The sequence below is a fragment of the Rhopalosiphum maidis genome, chromosome 2, assembly GCF_003676215.2.
Source record: "Rhopalosiphum maidis isolate BTI-1 chromosome 2, ASM367621v3, whole genome shotgun sequence".
Taxonomy (NCBI): Eukaryota; Metazoa; Arthropoda; class Insecta; order Hemiptera; family Aphididae; genus Rhopalosiphum; species Rhopalosiphum maidis.
In genome coordinates this window covers 92,547,184-92,564,709 of record NC_040878.1, presented here as the reverse complement: position 1 = coordinate 92,564,709, position 17,526 = coordinate 92,547,184, and the positions used below count along the sequence as shown (strand labels likewise).

Genomic DNA, 17,526 nt, shown 5'->3' with positions numbered 1-17,526 from the left:
TTAAATCGACTGCATAGTGATAACACAATATTATGTGCCGATTATAATATATTATATTACATATATTATTCTATTCTGTTGTAATAGGTAGGTAGTATTTATGATGAATTATTAAGCCTGTCGTGGCCAGCTCTAACTATATAGAATACAGACCTAACCTAACTACCTAACCGGTCGTGGCGATTTTAATGTTTTTATTTCTATGATGATATTACTTGCTCACTGCTTATCACAAAGTGGTTGTCATAGTTTTAAAATCATGATTTAAAATTTACTTTTAGAAAGTTTTTTTATTATTTTATATGAAGAATTCAATACTTAAAAATTAAAATTATTATGATTATTAATAATTATTGTTAATTACTAGTTACTTATTATTTGTTATTATTATCTTATTTTAAATAAATCATTGTAAACAAATAGGTATCGCCTAACAATATTAAATATTGGGTAATAAATAATATGGAGGGTTTTAATTTAAAAAATACTTTTTTCTCATGTATAACAATTATAGTATTAGTATTATCTATGCTATTTTTCTATGAACCCGCTCAAAACTTACTATGCAGCTATGCAATTTTTGAACGATTCTTAATTAACACACCTAAAGTGTGTTCACTTTTCGATACAACTCGATTAAGTCGATATAATGGTGTTGATGGAGGCAAAATATATTTATCCATTCTTGGCATTGTATTTGACGTGACAGAGGGTAGAAGATTCTATGGACCTGGTGGTTCATATAGTGGATTTTCTGGTAAGTACCTAAATTCCTACCTATAATAACAATAATTTAAAACAAGTTGTTTTTTATATTTTGTTTATTACAAAAAGTACTTATTTATTTTTAATAATTTTCACTCAAATTAAAAAATATTAAAAAATTGCTATTTTTTGTTTAAAATAATATATTTTTAGGTCGTGATGCCAGTCGTTCATTTATAACTGGTTTATTCGACGAAGAAAACCTAACTGATCATGTCAGTGATATGGATCCAAATGATTTAATAGGACTGGATACTTGGCTGAATACTTATAAGAAAAAATACAAAGAAATTGGTAATTATAATTTATATTTTTATATTAATTATTAACTACTGAGTATAGTAATGTATATTCCCAAGTTTTGTTTTAGTTACCTATTTTATTTGAATGTAACCTACCATATTTTAACAAATATTATTAATATGGTGTTTTAGGAAAATTAATAGGACGATATTATGATTCATCTGGTAAAGAAACAGACTATAGTAAATTGGTCTATGAAAAAATAAAATCAAGTAAAATGGCTAAAGCAACTAAAAATAAAGAAATGGCACGATATCCAAGTTGTAATATAGAATATGTTCAAGAAAATCAAAAAAGTAAAGTCTGGTGTACTACATTGAGGTTAGATCGATAAAAAAGTAGATATTGTCTAATTATTTTAGATTTTAATAGAATGTTGATAATTATTTTTTTTAATATATATAGTGGTGGCATTAAAAGGAATTGGATTGGAGTACCTCGTAAATTACAATCATTGGATGAAAATGGAAAGTTGTCTTTTCGGTGTGCATGTGTACAACTAGATACCCTAAGCCAAGCTGAACTAGTGCATATTAATGAGTATGAGGGTTGTGATGCTAGTGCAACAACTTGTTACGTCAAAGTCAGTTAATCTGATTTGTTCTACTAATAAATTGTGTCATTTTTTTGTTTTTGTTATACCATTGTAGTGTGATTTGAATGTAAAATGTTCTTTCTGTGATAAATTCCCTTACAATATCAAAATTGTTAATCCCAGTTCACAATAGGACAAGTTATACTATAATATTCTTAAATCTCTTAAATCATATTGTGTAGAGTAAGTTTAATTTATGTGCCTATCTACTTTATTAATGTTTACATTTTTATACAAAACTATTCTTAAAAAAAAAATTGCTTTATGATTTGTACATTGTTGTACTTTAACACTTTGTTTTATAACAATAATGTATTTATCAGGTTAAAAATACTTAATATTGATAAAATAATATAGTTTTCTTATACATGTATAATGTACATAAAGCCTAAAACAAAATACATTGAAGTAAATATTAAATCAACTGTTAATTATTATAATGTACTATGTCCTGTGGCTGTATATCATAAAGTGTTTTATACTAATTTAATCTGTGCCTAAACTATACAAAAAATTGAACTTTGTTAACTAATTAATAATATTTATTATTTTCTTAACTATAATCAGTTCATAGTAATTCAAATAGTATGTGACATAGTATATTATAGAATAGCGTTTCTCAACATCTTTAGTCTCGCGACCCCCAAAAAAGGTCTAAAATACGCTCAATCACTTTGCGACCCCTCTCCCTATCTATATTAAGTATAAATTTGTATCATATCGTTGGGAAAGCCAAATTTCAAATGAAAGATTCATTTTGTAAATCAGTGTTTTTATTATTTTTGACTACCGCAATCCCCAGACAAGGCAATCGCGACCCTCAGATTGAGAAACAGTGTTATAGATCATAGTATTTTTTGTTAAGCCAAATTATGTTTTAGCTACCTACATAAATATCTATAGTTAAATTATGCACTACTCTATAAATATTTCAATATTATTTGAAAAATAAAAGTTTGTTGCCATAAGGCACTCCTTAAATAAATTGATTAACAAAATAAGTAAAAATGAGGGAATGAGGCAAACGTAATTATTATGATTTATGACATGTAGCATGTAACCACATAGGTACATTCGTCGCAAATCTCAATGTGTACATCATAAAATGATGTATTATTTGTATTAACAATTTTAGAAAAAAATATCTGCTAAGTAAATTATTTTAGAAAAAAGGTTCTTATTTAAAAACTGAATTTAGTATTTCCATAGGACGCTCTTCAAAAGGTAGTACAATAGTACAGACAATCACAAGGATTTTAAAAATATGGTCATTAAGTATATTTGAAAATTCCAAAAATTAGACTGAATAATTGCATAAATTGAACAAAAAAGGGGAACATGAATTACACTGTATATTGCGTATGAACCTATTCATTTAAAAATATGATTTCTAACACCCATCAGGCATCAACTCCCAATTGTGAATCAATACTACATTGTTCACCATATCAAATGCTTTGCTCATATCTGTATAAATTACCTTATACGAGTATTTACCTGATTACCTTTTTCAATTTAATTGATTTAATACTTATAATGATTAACCAAATTTAAAGTTGAAGATGTATAGAATTGTAGTCAAAATTCAAATTTAAAATTCTAAACATAGGTATAATAAATAATAATAGATATTATATTATGTTTATAATATTAGAGATTAATTTTTGTAATTAAATTGACTCAAATAATCTTGAGATGAATGACATAATGCTTATTAGCATTAGGTCTACAATGTATAATAATAATACAATCACCATTTTTTTTTTTTTTTTAAAAGGACTGTAGGATGTAAAGATATTTCTTAAGTCAAGAAATATGTCCAAAAATGTGAGTAATGAAGAAGAAAAAAATAAACTTTAATTGAATTGTGTTAAAATCTTGAAGCATACCTAGATTGTTTTGAAACAGATTTTAGATATAAGCAAAATATTTATTTTACTATTTAAATAGGTAGACATTTGCTTAGTTTTCAAATTGGCTTAATTTATTATTCAGTTATTGTTACTTGTTAGATAATATATTATTATTTGTAATTATTTTAAAAAATAAAGGAAACAACTTTATATTGCCTATCCAAAACGCCGTCCTATATACATAATATAATAATAGCAAGTTATTCTATAAACTATAAAATATAAATATGAATATCGATGTAACAATATTTTCACTATTTTCAACATATTAACTAAAATTAGATATTAAAATCATGTTTAGATGATTGTTCCTTTATAGTTTATATATAAAATTACAAAATAAAATATATTTGTTTTGTGTTTTCAAAAATCAGTATTACGTTAATAAATTTACCAGTTAATAATTTAACTGATTGCATTTTTCCTTTATAACGCATGGTAGGTGTGTTTATTATATTATTTTTAATCTAATTTGTTCATTTTTATTTGGAACATTGTGTATAATCAATAGGTATATTTTTTTTGTAGAGGGGGAGTTTTAAATATTAGCAAAATAGATATTCGAATGTGATTTCAAGACGGGCGTGAGTGCTTGACGAGTTGTTCATATTAAGTTTGTATTTTAGATTAATAATAATAAAACCATGTAGACTCTTGTAATGCCTATATAAAAAAAACAAACATAGTATCAAACATTTAAATCTAAAAACTTTACAAATTTACAATACGATTATAAATAAATTGTAATTAAAAAATTTAACTTATTAGTCTTAAGTATAATTTATATAACTCATTTAAGTATAAAATATCAATATGAATAGTATATGAAATTTTAGTAATTAATATATCAGAGTTAAAAACATGTTTAATTGTTTCTTAAAGACAATAATAGTTATAATGATAAATTGATAACCCTAAATGGCCTAAATTAATAATAACTGAAATAGATGAAATTATTATTTATTAAATAATATTGTATAGTAAACAAAATATAAAAAATATATTTTAAAGTATGTAATTCTATTTAGCATTTACCTGATAGCGTTCGTATATATTATACAGTATATTAAAGTGTGAACGAAAACAAAATAATATATACTATAGGTATATCAAGTTATATGGTTGTATGCTGTATGGTAACTATAATGAATCATGGTTTATTTACCAAGTTGTTAGACTCAAATCATTGGTGTGAATGGTATAATGGTATTTTTTTCATATTAAATGTAATACAATAAATAATTACGTTTTTATACAAAATACTGCAAATAATGTAATTTTATGTCACTACTTACATTAATACAATATAATAGATACCTATGCAGCTAGTTATGCACCTATTACTCTATAGTTATGAATACATTAATATGACATTTTTATTTTTTTCTAAATCAGCTCTTATTGTTATTGATTATTATATAAGAATGGACAACAATTATTTTAAATTAGCCGACAGCAGTACAAACGTCAAAACAGAAAGAATAAAAACAATCATAATTTGTGTAGAAACAGTAAATAAAGTTCAACTTCTATAACTATGTAAATATGTTTCCCGTGGTCATTTAAATTTTGAAATTAAAATCATTTTTTTTCTCATAAATGATAGGACATATTGAACGATTTTAGTATTCAAATAAAAACAATAATTAAATATTTATCCCATTTATACGTTATGTAGGTTATAATGGTTAGCATATAATGTATAAAGGTATACATCATACTATTTATTGTACTTATTGTGTTATTGGTATATCGCTATTGATTTTATAAGTCTTTATACATATTGTGCAACAATGCAATATGGAACAGTTATTGTTTGCACAAGTAATTATTATATTTACCGGCGATGGCACACAATATTCACTGTTTATTGAGAATTTTTTTTTCTTTACTTATTTCAAACTATAATTTATATTTTACGTGCGAGAATTATTTTATTTCCGTATCTTAGCCCAATTAGCCTGTGTCTATTCACCATATTTATATTTTAAATAATAATATATACTTCCATAACAATATAACATTATAACTGCAATTGTATAAATATTAATTGTATAATATATAAATTGTACATACCTATACTGTATATACATGTATAAACATATGTATACCATTAACTGTCAAGTGCAAATCACATAAATGATAAATAATAGATATTAATATTTAATAGATTTAACCTTATCGATGCTTTTTAAACCGCCAATCGTGCACATTAATAATAAAGAATAATAATAATACGATTGGCAATTTTCGCTTGTCTATGATTGACGTGTATCTATTGCGTTCTCATCGTGTAGTAGTTACACCTATATCTACCATACATCCTTACGTATTATATTATTTATAGCTTTATAGGTATTAATTAAATTTATGATTTTTAAGTATGATGATTTTCGGTAAATTCTTCGATATTTTATTTCTTGAACACATTTATTATTTCTAATATTTCAATTATGCATTCCTCAATCTTCAATGCTATTAAATAAAACTGGATACGGCCCTCGGGTCCTGTCAAGACAGTTGTGATTATTATCTATTGTTTGTTTAAAAAAAAACAAAACGCTTTTTTAAATATAATAATAAATACCTAGCTATTATATTATTGTATTTATTCATTTTTTATTGATCATATCAACGATTTCATAGTAAACTAGTACAGACGTCATTGTATAAGGTTCTATTAAATTAATCTTGTGTGTAGTGTGTAGGTATTTGTATATTTGTTAGCATTCAAAACGTCGTTAAATAAGAATAAAAATAATTGATTTTTAGCTTTGTTAACGAAAGTAGTAGCATTGATTATTAATTAATAATTTTATAAAGTGTTTAAATTTTAAAATCAATGGTAAGTACCTGACAACTACTGGTATCCATGCAACATTGCAACTAGACCCAGCGCCGGACAGGCAAGGTAGGTATCGCCGTATCGTTGTTTACCGAGTTTTAGGATTACTGACGAAATGACGTTTGATAACAGCTACAGCTACTGTACGATTTAATAATTCAATTTAATTATATTTTCTTTCAATGTCTGTACTAATTTATCATTATTTTAAGAAAATAAATTCACGACCAAATACAGCCCATGTCCCCCATATTTTGAGCGGCCCGCCGAGATTTTCTCGTTAGCTTGCCGGCCTAGAAACTACTAAAATATAATTACAGTCCTGCCAGACAGATATTTAAATTTCCATTCAGTACAACAACTGTAGACTGCAGACATCGGACGGTAATCAATATTTATTGTTATTAAAATAAATTTTTTCAGCAAAAGATTACTATCTGCAGTCTGTAGGTCTGTTACTTTACGTCTCTAGTCTTTAGTTAGTATTTAGTTGTCACCAAAGGGCATAGACTTTTATTGGTTCAAAGCAGCTGCAAAGAATCACACTGTAAAAAACAAAATGTACAAGACACATTGTTATCAACGTTACTGATAACAGTGTCACGGTGATAACACAAGATTTAAGACATTAAAACATTAGACAATTAAATAATTCCAGATGGGAATTCTTTGATGTCGAATTACCTTTAATTCTTAGTTCTAAGTTGTAGTCTAGTCACAGATACGTGGAAATAATACACAAACCAATTTTAAATGAAGTCTTCGTCAAACTGTCATAAATAATATACTAGTTTGTTTCACTGTCAGTTAATAATTGAATGTGGTGCACCTCTAATATAATACAGTAGAGATATAATTTTATTCTCTAGATAATTATGAGTAATTCTAGTCCTAATGTTGAGTCACTTTACAATAAGTCATTAAATCAGTTATGCTATTCTATGAACGAAGACATCCTGTTAAATGTGTTGAAGTGGTTACCACCATCAATCAGTTTGCAAATCGTGTGGAAGGTTAGAAATACTTTTGTAAAAGAAATAACATTTTGCCAATAATAAAAATGTTAATTTATTATTTTTTTTTTGTAGGTCTTACGTGTAAATGATGGTAGTGAAAAATTTATTTATAATCATATGCTCCCAGATAGTGAACTATCTTCAATTAATCGAGGACGTGAAATTGCTCAAATGTCATTACACAATTCAGGCTATACAGCACCCGTCTCTTATAGACAGATGAGCTCTGAAACACATGAAGGATTTGCCACCATACAACAAGTAACTAATCTATATTTTTATAGTACCTATTTAATTATTATAGCGTTATATGAATATATGTTATAAATTAGGTCAGTATATGATAATTTATAAAATAAAAGCACCAAATCATAAAAACTTAAAATATTAATATATCACCTATCAATGAATATTAAATTAAAAAAACATAGACAAAATACAAATATTTGTGTTTGGTCTATTTAATTATATGCATGGTTTCACTCAAGAGAAAAGTTTTTTTAGATAACACATTTATAAACCAAATTTAAAGTATCTAATAAATAATAATTATTTAATATTACTTACTTATTGTTAGTTGTAATATAATTAAAATAACAGTTCTTAATTAATATCTTTCTATATTTTTTCACTAGATATTTAATACTACATACCTTTTAATCAGATCATTATTATACAATTTTATGTTATATAAATGATTAGGTAAATTGACACTTTGTACTGTTTATTGTTTGATTTGCAGCTCACTGATTCTTTGTAGGATGAAAATAAATTGGTAATAATGATGGTGAACACTTTGTACAGTAAAAATAAATTAGGAAATATATGTTAAGAGATGGGATAAGAAACCTTTATCCTAAAAAAATTCACAAAGCTGTACATATCATGAAAATAAAACAATAACAAATACACAATAGTTGAAATAATTTACCATACATTTAACATTTTAATTTTTGTACAACTTACAATTGACAATGAATGATTCAAAAATTCACAAAGCTTGTACATTTCACAAAATTAATTAAATTTCTAAGTTTATGTATAACTTATAATTGTTCACACAAACTCATAATTTGTAAAAACCAATAATTTTAAATATTTTTAATACATATACTATTATATTATCTTATAATATTAATAACTATTTATTTATTTTTATTAGAAATCTAAAATTAAATTATAAGATTACCTGTACATACCTATTTAAATGTGTAATAATAAATTATGTTACATGTATAAAAAATTGTCTACCTAATTTAGTATAAATTGTCCGTCATGTTCATTATTTTTATTACCTATAGTAGTACAAACTGTCCCCAATTTTCATTTAATCTATGTGGCCATACAAAATGCTCTACGCCCAAATAATTATAAAAATAATACAATATATTGGCTTATAATTATTATTACATCTATAAATACTAAAATATAAGCATAAAATTATCAAAATGTATTAATAATACATATTTTTTATACTAAACCTAATTTAAAATAAATATTATTTTGTAAATACCAATATGCAATATTTTCTTAAATGATATGAAGCTTAAGTTTAAACTTTCACAGATGGCCAGTTTCCTTTTGTGTATGAGCGTCACTGTTTGGATCCACTAAATTATATTTCTGATTGACTGTACTATGTTTATAAGTCGTAACATAGAGTAATATTAATATTACATTATGATTTGAAATTGGTTTCTCTTAATGTTATAAGATTGAAATCAATTTTCGTAATAATAAACCTGAAGCATATAATATATTTATATTATCTGCATTAAAGTATTTTCAGATTGATCTGGTACAGATTCTAGGAAATATTCATTACTATTCTGGTGAATTTTTCCAAACAATTATTGTTGCAGTATTATATAGTCTGCAGGAAAATTTTTGTTTTAGTTAATTGTGGGGAGCATTTTACATGAATACCATAATTATTATATATGTATTATATATAAATGTAAAATAAACATTTGCCATAATTTATTATATTTTCTATATTTACTTTTAACCCTGTTAAAATGTAGTCAATTAGCTTAGGGCTTATTCACATGTCAAAATTATTAAAAATATAATTTGGAAAACTAAAAAAAAACTTCCTAATAGAATAAATGATAATTTATTTACTTTTATATATAATATGTAATTTATGTTAATATAAATGTTCACTTAATCAATAATATTCTAAAAATATTTGTTTGATGGGATTTTTAAAATGTTTTTTATCAAAAGATTCAATGCCCATAAAAAAATATTTCATTGAATCAATACAAATAATACATCCATGAAAACATTACTTATATAAATGTATTGTAGTTAAAACTTTTCATACTTAAACTTTTGTTTATAAAAATTTTACATACATTATTCTTGATAGTTTAAATAATACAGTTGGATATTGTCATTTATCACAACCTAATTATTTTATTTCTTGTTAACTTAAAGTAAGGTTGAAGTCATTAACTCAAAAATTTTAAATATTTTAAGATATAATAAAAAAAATTTATCTTATTAATCTTAAAATAAAATAAAATGAAAATTGATCTATAGTAAAATAACTTTAATTGACAGAAACATGTTAATAATAGTCTGTTCTTAAAATATATGGTTAAAATTTAATTAAGTTATTTTTCCAATAAAGCATTAATATTAATATAATTTTGTTTGTAATTGTTGTAATTTCAATTTTTTAATTAAATTTAGATTTATTTCTTCAAATTAAAGTAGCAAACTTGTATTACTTTTGTAACAAAACTTGTACAACAAAAGTAAAAACCCAATAATATAGATTTTATCTACGGAATTTGTAAATATAAACTAACAATATAACTTGTCTTTATGAATTGTGATTGATTAATTATTAAATATGTCTAACTGAATTTAAAAAATATATGTGATTTATTGGTAATTTCTTAGTGTTTTATTTTTAATTTTAACAACAATTGTGTGATGTCTTAAGAATAATTTTAGAACTGAGGTGTAATACTTATTGTTAATATATTTTGATTTTTTTTTTTTAGACTAAATTTGTTGATCATTTCAATTTTTCTCTTCATTTTGATTTAAATTTGTTTTCAAAATTTGTGGATGTCACCAACTATCGAAGTGAACTGTTTACTATTTTCCAGGTAATATTTGAATAAAACAAATTCAAAACATTTAGAAGAAGTGATTTTCACAATGTCATGTCAGTTATATAATTTATTATATTTTACCATTTATAATATTTTTTAGATTTGTGTACAAATGAATGGTTTTCAATTTCCCAAACAATTAGCTGATGAATGGATAAAAATAGATATACAAGATAACAATGACAATGTATATGTTCATCATATTGATCAAGGTCTCAAATTAGGTTTGTAAAATAATTTTTTTAAACTTTGAAAATCAATTGAAATTATGATTTTTAAATCACAATAGGAATTTTTCTTGGGGATGCCGGCTGGTTCAGTGAATGTGCTCTAGTCTTATCACACACACATCAAATAATTACTACAAAATGGGTGTGTCATGACCAAAATTTAAAACTTGTCAAAATTATTCAATGCTTAACCAAGTTAAAAAAATCTTAAACTTAAAATTATTTAGTTTCAAATAATAGTTGATTTAACAAAAACATATTTTCTCTAGGTGGTTATTAGTAGTGTCAAATTACCATAATTTTGATGAAGCTAAAGTAGTCTTACAACATATGCTACAAACTATTGGTATCATCGAAAAATTAGAAGAAAGAACATTGTGCATAGCGTATGCCTATGTAGCAGTTTCACAATATTACTATGTATTAATGGAATTTAATGAGGTTTGTCACTTAGTTTGTTGAAATTAAATTTTTTAATATTTTTATTATAAATGTAATAACTTAGGCTTGGTCATGGGCAGTGAAAGCTGTCTATGAACTTCGGGATAAGAGTGCTGATATTTTAAAACTATTGGTAATAAGTCATGCTGTTAGAGTTTGTTCTGTTTTGAACAAACTGAGCACAGCGAGAAAATTGCTTAATCAATTGCACACATACGAAAAAGAAATTGATCAAAATATTCATGTTGATATGTTATTGAATGAAGCATGCTACTCATTGAAAGCAGATTTAGCAAAAGATAGCATTAACAGTTACTATGTAAGAATTGTTTGTTGTGAAATTACTATAAAAGAATAATATTAATTAAGTTAGCATTGTTACACTATAGATTGCATTAGATTCTAGAAGAAATTTATTTGGTTATTACAATTTACATACTGCAATTGTTTTTGTTGATTATGCATATGCTCGATATGTTTGCGATTATTCGACAACCGACTTCAATGAAGCTATGTAAGTCATAAAAAATTATTTAATTGTTGTGTAATGGTATAATAAGATATTATAACTTTTTGTAACAATTATGACTACCTTTAGGCGAAGCATATTACAAGGTATATTTATCATGGAAAAAATTGGTTTACCAAATGATAATATGTTGTTAGTAAATGCTGGACGAATAAAGGCATTGATACTAGAAGAAAAAGCATTAGACATAATGGACAGAGGTATTGATATTTACCTTCATGATGGTATCCGAGGTTTGTGCATATTTATAATTTGTTTATCATTTCATTGTTTATTTATTACTTTATTATTTATTTATCTTTTGTCTACTTAATAATTAAGAGGATGTTATAATTATACCCACATGTATATTGTGTTGTCTCTGTCTTACTAATGTACATCACAACAAATTTGTGTACTGCAGAACACATTTTTAATGTGATGTTAGCTTTAAGTAAATTTACCTATTATCAAATTTAAAGGCAAGAATATTATCTAGAAAATGTTATATGCTTTTATTGATATTAATATATTATGATTTTAAAGTGAGTTATAACTATGTAAAAAACTACAAATTTAAAATGATAATATCAATTAAGCCTATGATATTTCCTAGATAATATTCTTAGCTTTAAATTTGGTAATAGGTAAATTTAATTTAATATTAAAGCTAACATCATAAAATGTGTTCTGCTGAACGCTAATTTGCTATAATGTATGTTAGTAAAACAGAGACAACACATACTGGTATAACATCCTCTTAATATAATATCTTCAGGGAGGTAAATGAAAAATAAGTAACTGAAGTATAAAACACTAAATCTATAAATTTGTAGATAAAAAAATTAACAGCCATTTATCACCCAAACAGATTTAACCATCTGGAAGCTTACCTTATATATTGAGTCAACTCTGAGTATACAAGTTTACCATCGACTATTTTTCTTATTTTGAATAGACTACAAGGTGTCTTAAAGTTAAAATATAATTAATGATCTTTTTGACCTTTATTGCTATTAAGTGTCTATGATTAAGGGTTACTATAATATCTCCATTCTAATTTCATATATACTTATTAACTAGTTATTATTAATAGCGCTGTGGTCCAAAACAACTACTTTTGATTAGTGCGCAGTACTGCACACTCATATTCTCTTGGCAAATAGAGTATACTCCATCGGTATTCTCTACTGCATTAGGAACGAAAAAAGATAGAGAAAAATACTTAGTAATTTATGTTAGTAATTATTTATCATGGTTAAATTATCAGAGAGCATTTTATTATTGCGTTATGAGCAAAGAGGAAACTGTCCACAGTCGGCGAAAGTAATCAGCCCCTCAGACTACTTTTGCTGACCATAGACAGTTAACTCATTACTCATAACGCAAAATTATCAATAATATTTAGTTATTAGTAAATAAGTTCAATTTTTTTAAAAACCTCAAGAAAATATACAAGTTTTTAAAAATATGTTTTCATATGTTTAATATAAATTTAAATAGTTAATGTAGCATTATTTAAATAGTTTAATTATGATTATAGTGGTTTTAAGGATAAAATTACACTGTTTCAGATTTACAAGCAGATGGAATAAAACGATTGTTGGAAAGAATGAAGAAAAACATGTTAAATGAAGCTGAAGCCCTTCATTTAAAAGCATTACAAGTTTCTTTACAAGCAGTTGGAGTGAAAGCCCTGCTTACGGCAAAATCATACTGTAATCTAGGAAGACTTTATCAAAGCCAGGAAAAATTTACGGTATTATTTAAATTATTTTTCTTTTAAATTACTAAATTTTAAAATGTTAATGTTTATAGGAATCTGAAAAAATGCATTTAAAAGCTATTGAAATCAAAGAATCAATTTTAGGTAAAGATAACCCAGAAGTTGCTCTATCTTTAGGTCACTTAGCTAGTTTGTACACATATCAATTAAAAAAATATGAAGAAGCAGAAGTACTTTATTTGCGTTCAAAAACGATATGTAAGTTACAATAAATTAAACCAAATCTTATTATTTGAATAAAAGTATCAAATTATATAAGAAACCAAATTATTTTAATGTAGACGAAACTACCTATGGTCGACAGTATACAGGATTACTGTATGATTTCCAAGGATTGGTAGAAGTTTATCGAGAACTAAATAATACTGAAAAGTATAATCAATATACTGAAAATATATTAAGATTTCATGAAACACGTGAAGCTTGGTTACATGAGGTGCACACTGCAACTGATGAAAACTGTACTAAAGATGACTTAAGTTTAGAAAAGTTTAAATGCATACTGAATGAATGCGCTTGTGACAAGTAGTAAATTTAAATAGAAAATTAATTAGAAAACTAAAATTAAAAATTGATATAAAAATATAATATTTATTAATATTTAATTTTGTGTTTATAAAAGTAATATCAATGATATTTTATTCAGTGTTCAATTATACATTTTTATCATGTTAATATTGCTTGTGCATAACTATTATTTTTTAAATGAATAGTAATACAAAGTTGTATTTATTTGTTTATAATATTAGATAATTGTAAATTTTTATTTTATTTTTTTATTATTAATTGATAATCAAATTAATATCCTGTATAAATATGCTTGTGTCATTACTTAACCTGATAGATAACATTTACCTAAGATCCTAATGAGTAATTTTTAATAAGGCCCATGACAAGTATATTTATTAATTGTACTACCTATATTTTTTTATATTTATCCTATAGTAATATTTTAAAATTTTTATGTTTGTGCTCATTTTACAAACATACAAATGTTCTATATTGTTGAATTTCATTGATGCATGTATATATATATTTTTTTGAATAACATTTATGTGGTTATTAATAAATTTAAAGAGTATAGTAGAAATATTTTTAATTTAGTTATACTTAGTCAAGTGCAAACTTTATGCAGTTTTTAAAGAACATGTTTATAATTTTAAAAATTATTTTTTTTTTACATTTGATTTTGTATAATTTTAGTATTAATAATTAACTGATATATTTAATGTTATTATTTAAATAAGTAAGATTATAAATAAGCAATAATGCATATATTATTTGACAGTTAATTTTGTCAAAAGGACTACACTTGCATGCTAGTTGCATACTTGCATAGTATAATTTATATTATTATTTATGGATAAGAATTATTTATGTACTCACTACCTAAGATATTTTTAGAAAAAATGTGTTTTTCTGATTACATAAAAATTAATTTAAAACAGTGGTTCTTAACCTTTTTGGTTCAGCACCCCTTTATTGTAATAGCTAACTGCAAACGGCCTCCACGTGCAAAATCAAATTTTCTTCCTATAAATATACAGTGGAACCTCGATTATCCAGGGTAATGGCTGGGAGGAGGGTCACATGGATAAGTGAAAACAACGGTTAATCTAAACTTTTTATAATAATGTAATTTTTTTAAAATTATAATTAGAAATACATACATACAATTTTGAAATTTTTTATTTAATTATAATTAGAAATATATACAATAATGTTATCCATACTTATTTTTAAATTTTCGGAAAAGTGAGCACGGTTAATCGCGAACACGGATAATTGAGGTTCTACTGTATACATATATTATTTATTTATTCATCAGTATACTAAATTAAACTAAAACTCTTATTTTAAGAAGATAGTATTGGTTATATTTTACTCCACTATACAAAACAATTTTACTTTACTATACAAAAATATTATTTTTAATCTCAAAGTTTGAAAAAGCTCAACGCCCCCTTCAAAATGATCGCCCCCCAGAGAGACTGAAATGCCCCCAAGGGGGCGATACCGCCCCCCGTTAAGAACCATTGATTTAAAAGTACCTAACTAATTGTTTAATTTTTTTTTTTTTTGATAAATTGTATTTTAAATATATAGTTTATAATAAATTATTATAATATGCAATTATGTTAAAATGTAAATAGTTGATTTATTTAGTAGATATCTTTAACACGAGTCTAAATATTTCATAACTTATAATTTATAATACAATGGATATCATCAATGCTCACTTTATTCACCTACAACATTATAACTAGGACTGAGATTTTAATGTCCTTAAAAATCAAGAAAAATGACCTTAAAAAAATGCAAAAATGACTTAAAAAACTCAAATAATGCATTTAAAAAATTTCTTCAATATGTATTTAAAATAGCATGAAATTTAAAAAAATTATATTACATATACATAAGTATTTTATTTTACTTCATACATTAATAATATACTAATAAATAAATAATTATTTTTTATTGTTATCACAAGAACGTGATTCAGGTTTTCAAATAGAAATGTCCTCCTGGTGTCCACCAATAGGTTTTTGTAGATAAAAAAGCTCCTTTTCATATATGTTAGCATATAAATTCATAATCTATAAGCTTTAATTTTAAATTCAAAAATACCAAAAATGACTTAAAAACCCTAAAATGCTCTAAAAAATTAGAAAAATTACCTTAAAATCAAAAATTGTCAAAAAATGCATAATAAAATTTCTTATTCCAATTTAAAATACCTAAAACATATTTGTAACAAAAACGAGCATCGTACAGAAAGCTTCAGAAAAAAATGCAAAGTACATCGAAATCCCAGCCCTAATTATAACAAACATGCATTTTTCATACATAAGTATGTAAATTTTATTGCAAGTTTTAAGTGGTTCTCGTTTAAATCCCTTGATTTCAATTACATCAATAAATTATCATAGAGACGACTCATTTTAAACATGATTTATACATACATATGCAGTAGTTACCCCACAATGGACTCACTATGGAACCTGAGTATTTGAATCCATTAATCAAATGAGTCGATAAGGCAAAAGGTCCAATCGTGAATAGATATGCATTTTAATAAAAAATTTTAATTGGCCAAGTAGTGATAAATATTAATTAATGTTTATGTATTTTAAACATATGATGCATATTGTCATCCATACAGGACAAAAAACATGAAAATTGAGTACGATGAAAAATAAATTTTTAAAAACCTTAATACTTTTGATGTGACGAGTTGTGGGAAATGTTTTAATCGTCAACATGTACATAATATTATTGGCGATTAATTCTCAAAAATTAGACTAAAAATGTAAATTATGCTCTTTAAAATACACATTCACCTCGTTAACCAGTATATAAAGAAGCCAAAAAAATTAATTGGGTATACTTACGTGTAGGAATAGGCAGAATAGGGACAGCATATTTGAGTTCAAAAGCGGTGACTAGGTACTGTCAGTTAAATTATCTTTCTGATCATTTGTTGGATTCAGTCGATCATTGTTTAGAGAGCGGAATTTTTAAGAAGTTTTTTTTCGAGTACAATTTTAAACTGGCACTAAATAACTTTGTAATCAAGGATTACAGTTTATTATGCATTGATACGAAGGTACCAGCATTATTTGACGTCATGCAATCAAATAAAAATCGTAGTCTCATAGGTAAGTACTTTAATAATAGGTATTATATACGGTGGCGTATTCACAAGGGGGCATCGCCCTCCAAATTCCAATGGAGTAAGGACTAATAAATGTGCGTGTTATAATTATCTAATTTTATTAAAGGCATTAAAAACTGTTTTCGGGTTTTTACTGTTATTATTTGTTTTTTCGTTTTAAACACTGGGGTAAATTATGATTTTAAATAACGGGACTAATGTTAATACCTAATTATTTTTCTCTTATATTTTAAGGAAGTATTAAAAGTGAGTAGAGTGACGTTTGAAGTATATTATAAATTACAAGTTAGGTATACTAATTATTGTATAGCTGAGTT

The 17,526-nt window shown here is 24.8% G+C and overlaps 2 protein-coding genes across 3 annotated transcripts; both read left to right on the top strand.

The window, feature by feature from the left end:
* Positions 1–409: 409 nt before the first annotated feature.
* Positions 410–1,911, top strand: LOC113554256 (neuferricin-like). The gene is made up of 4 exons (XM_026958013.1): positions 410–757; positions 919–1,059; positions 1,200–1,389; positions 1,474–1,911. Exons 1-4 carry the CDS (start codon positions 463–465, stop codon positions 1,658–1,660), a joined length of 813 nt encoding a protein of 270 aa, XP_026813814.1. The 5' UTR covers positions 410–462; the 3' UTR covers positions 1,661–1,911.
* A 4,444-nt stretch (positions 1,912–6,355) lies between these two features.
* LOC113552959 (amyloid protein-binding protein 2-like) lies at positions 6,356–14,157 on the top strand. Of its 2 annotated transcripts, none has more exons than XM_026956024.1 (13): positions 6,356–6,487; positions 7,291–7,434; positions 7,510–7,698; positions 10,455–10,562; positions 10,669–10,792; positions 10,858–10,993; positions 11,068–11,239; positions 11,304–11,558; positions 11,629–11,753; positions 11,838–12,001; positions 13,322–13,506; positions 13,566–13,731; positions 13,815–14,157. In XM_026956024.1, the coding sequence occupies exons 2-13, from the start codon at positions 7,297–7,299 to the stop codon at positions 14,060–14,062; spliced, it is 2,010 nt and encodes a 669-aa protein (XP_026811825.1). In that variant the 5' UTR covers positions 6,356–6,487; positions 7,291–7,296; the 3' UTR covers positions 14,063–14,157. The 2 variants fall into 2 exon arrangements, with proteins under 2 accessions (XP_026811825.1, XP_026811824.1); XM_026956023.1 differs by lacking the exon at positions 6,356–6,487 and adding an exon at positions 6,988–7,223.
* Positions 14,158–17,526: the final 3,369 nt, after the last annotated feature.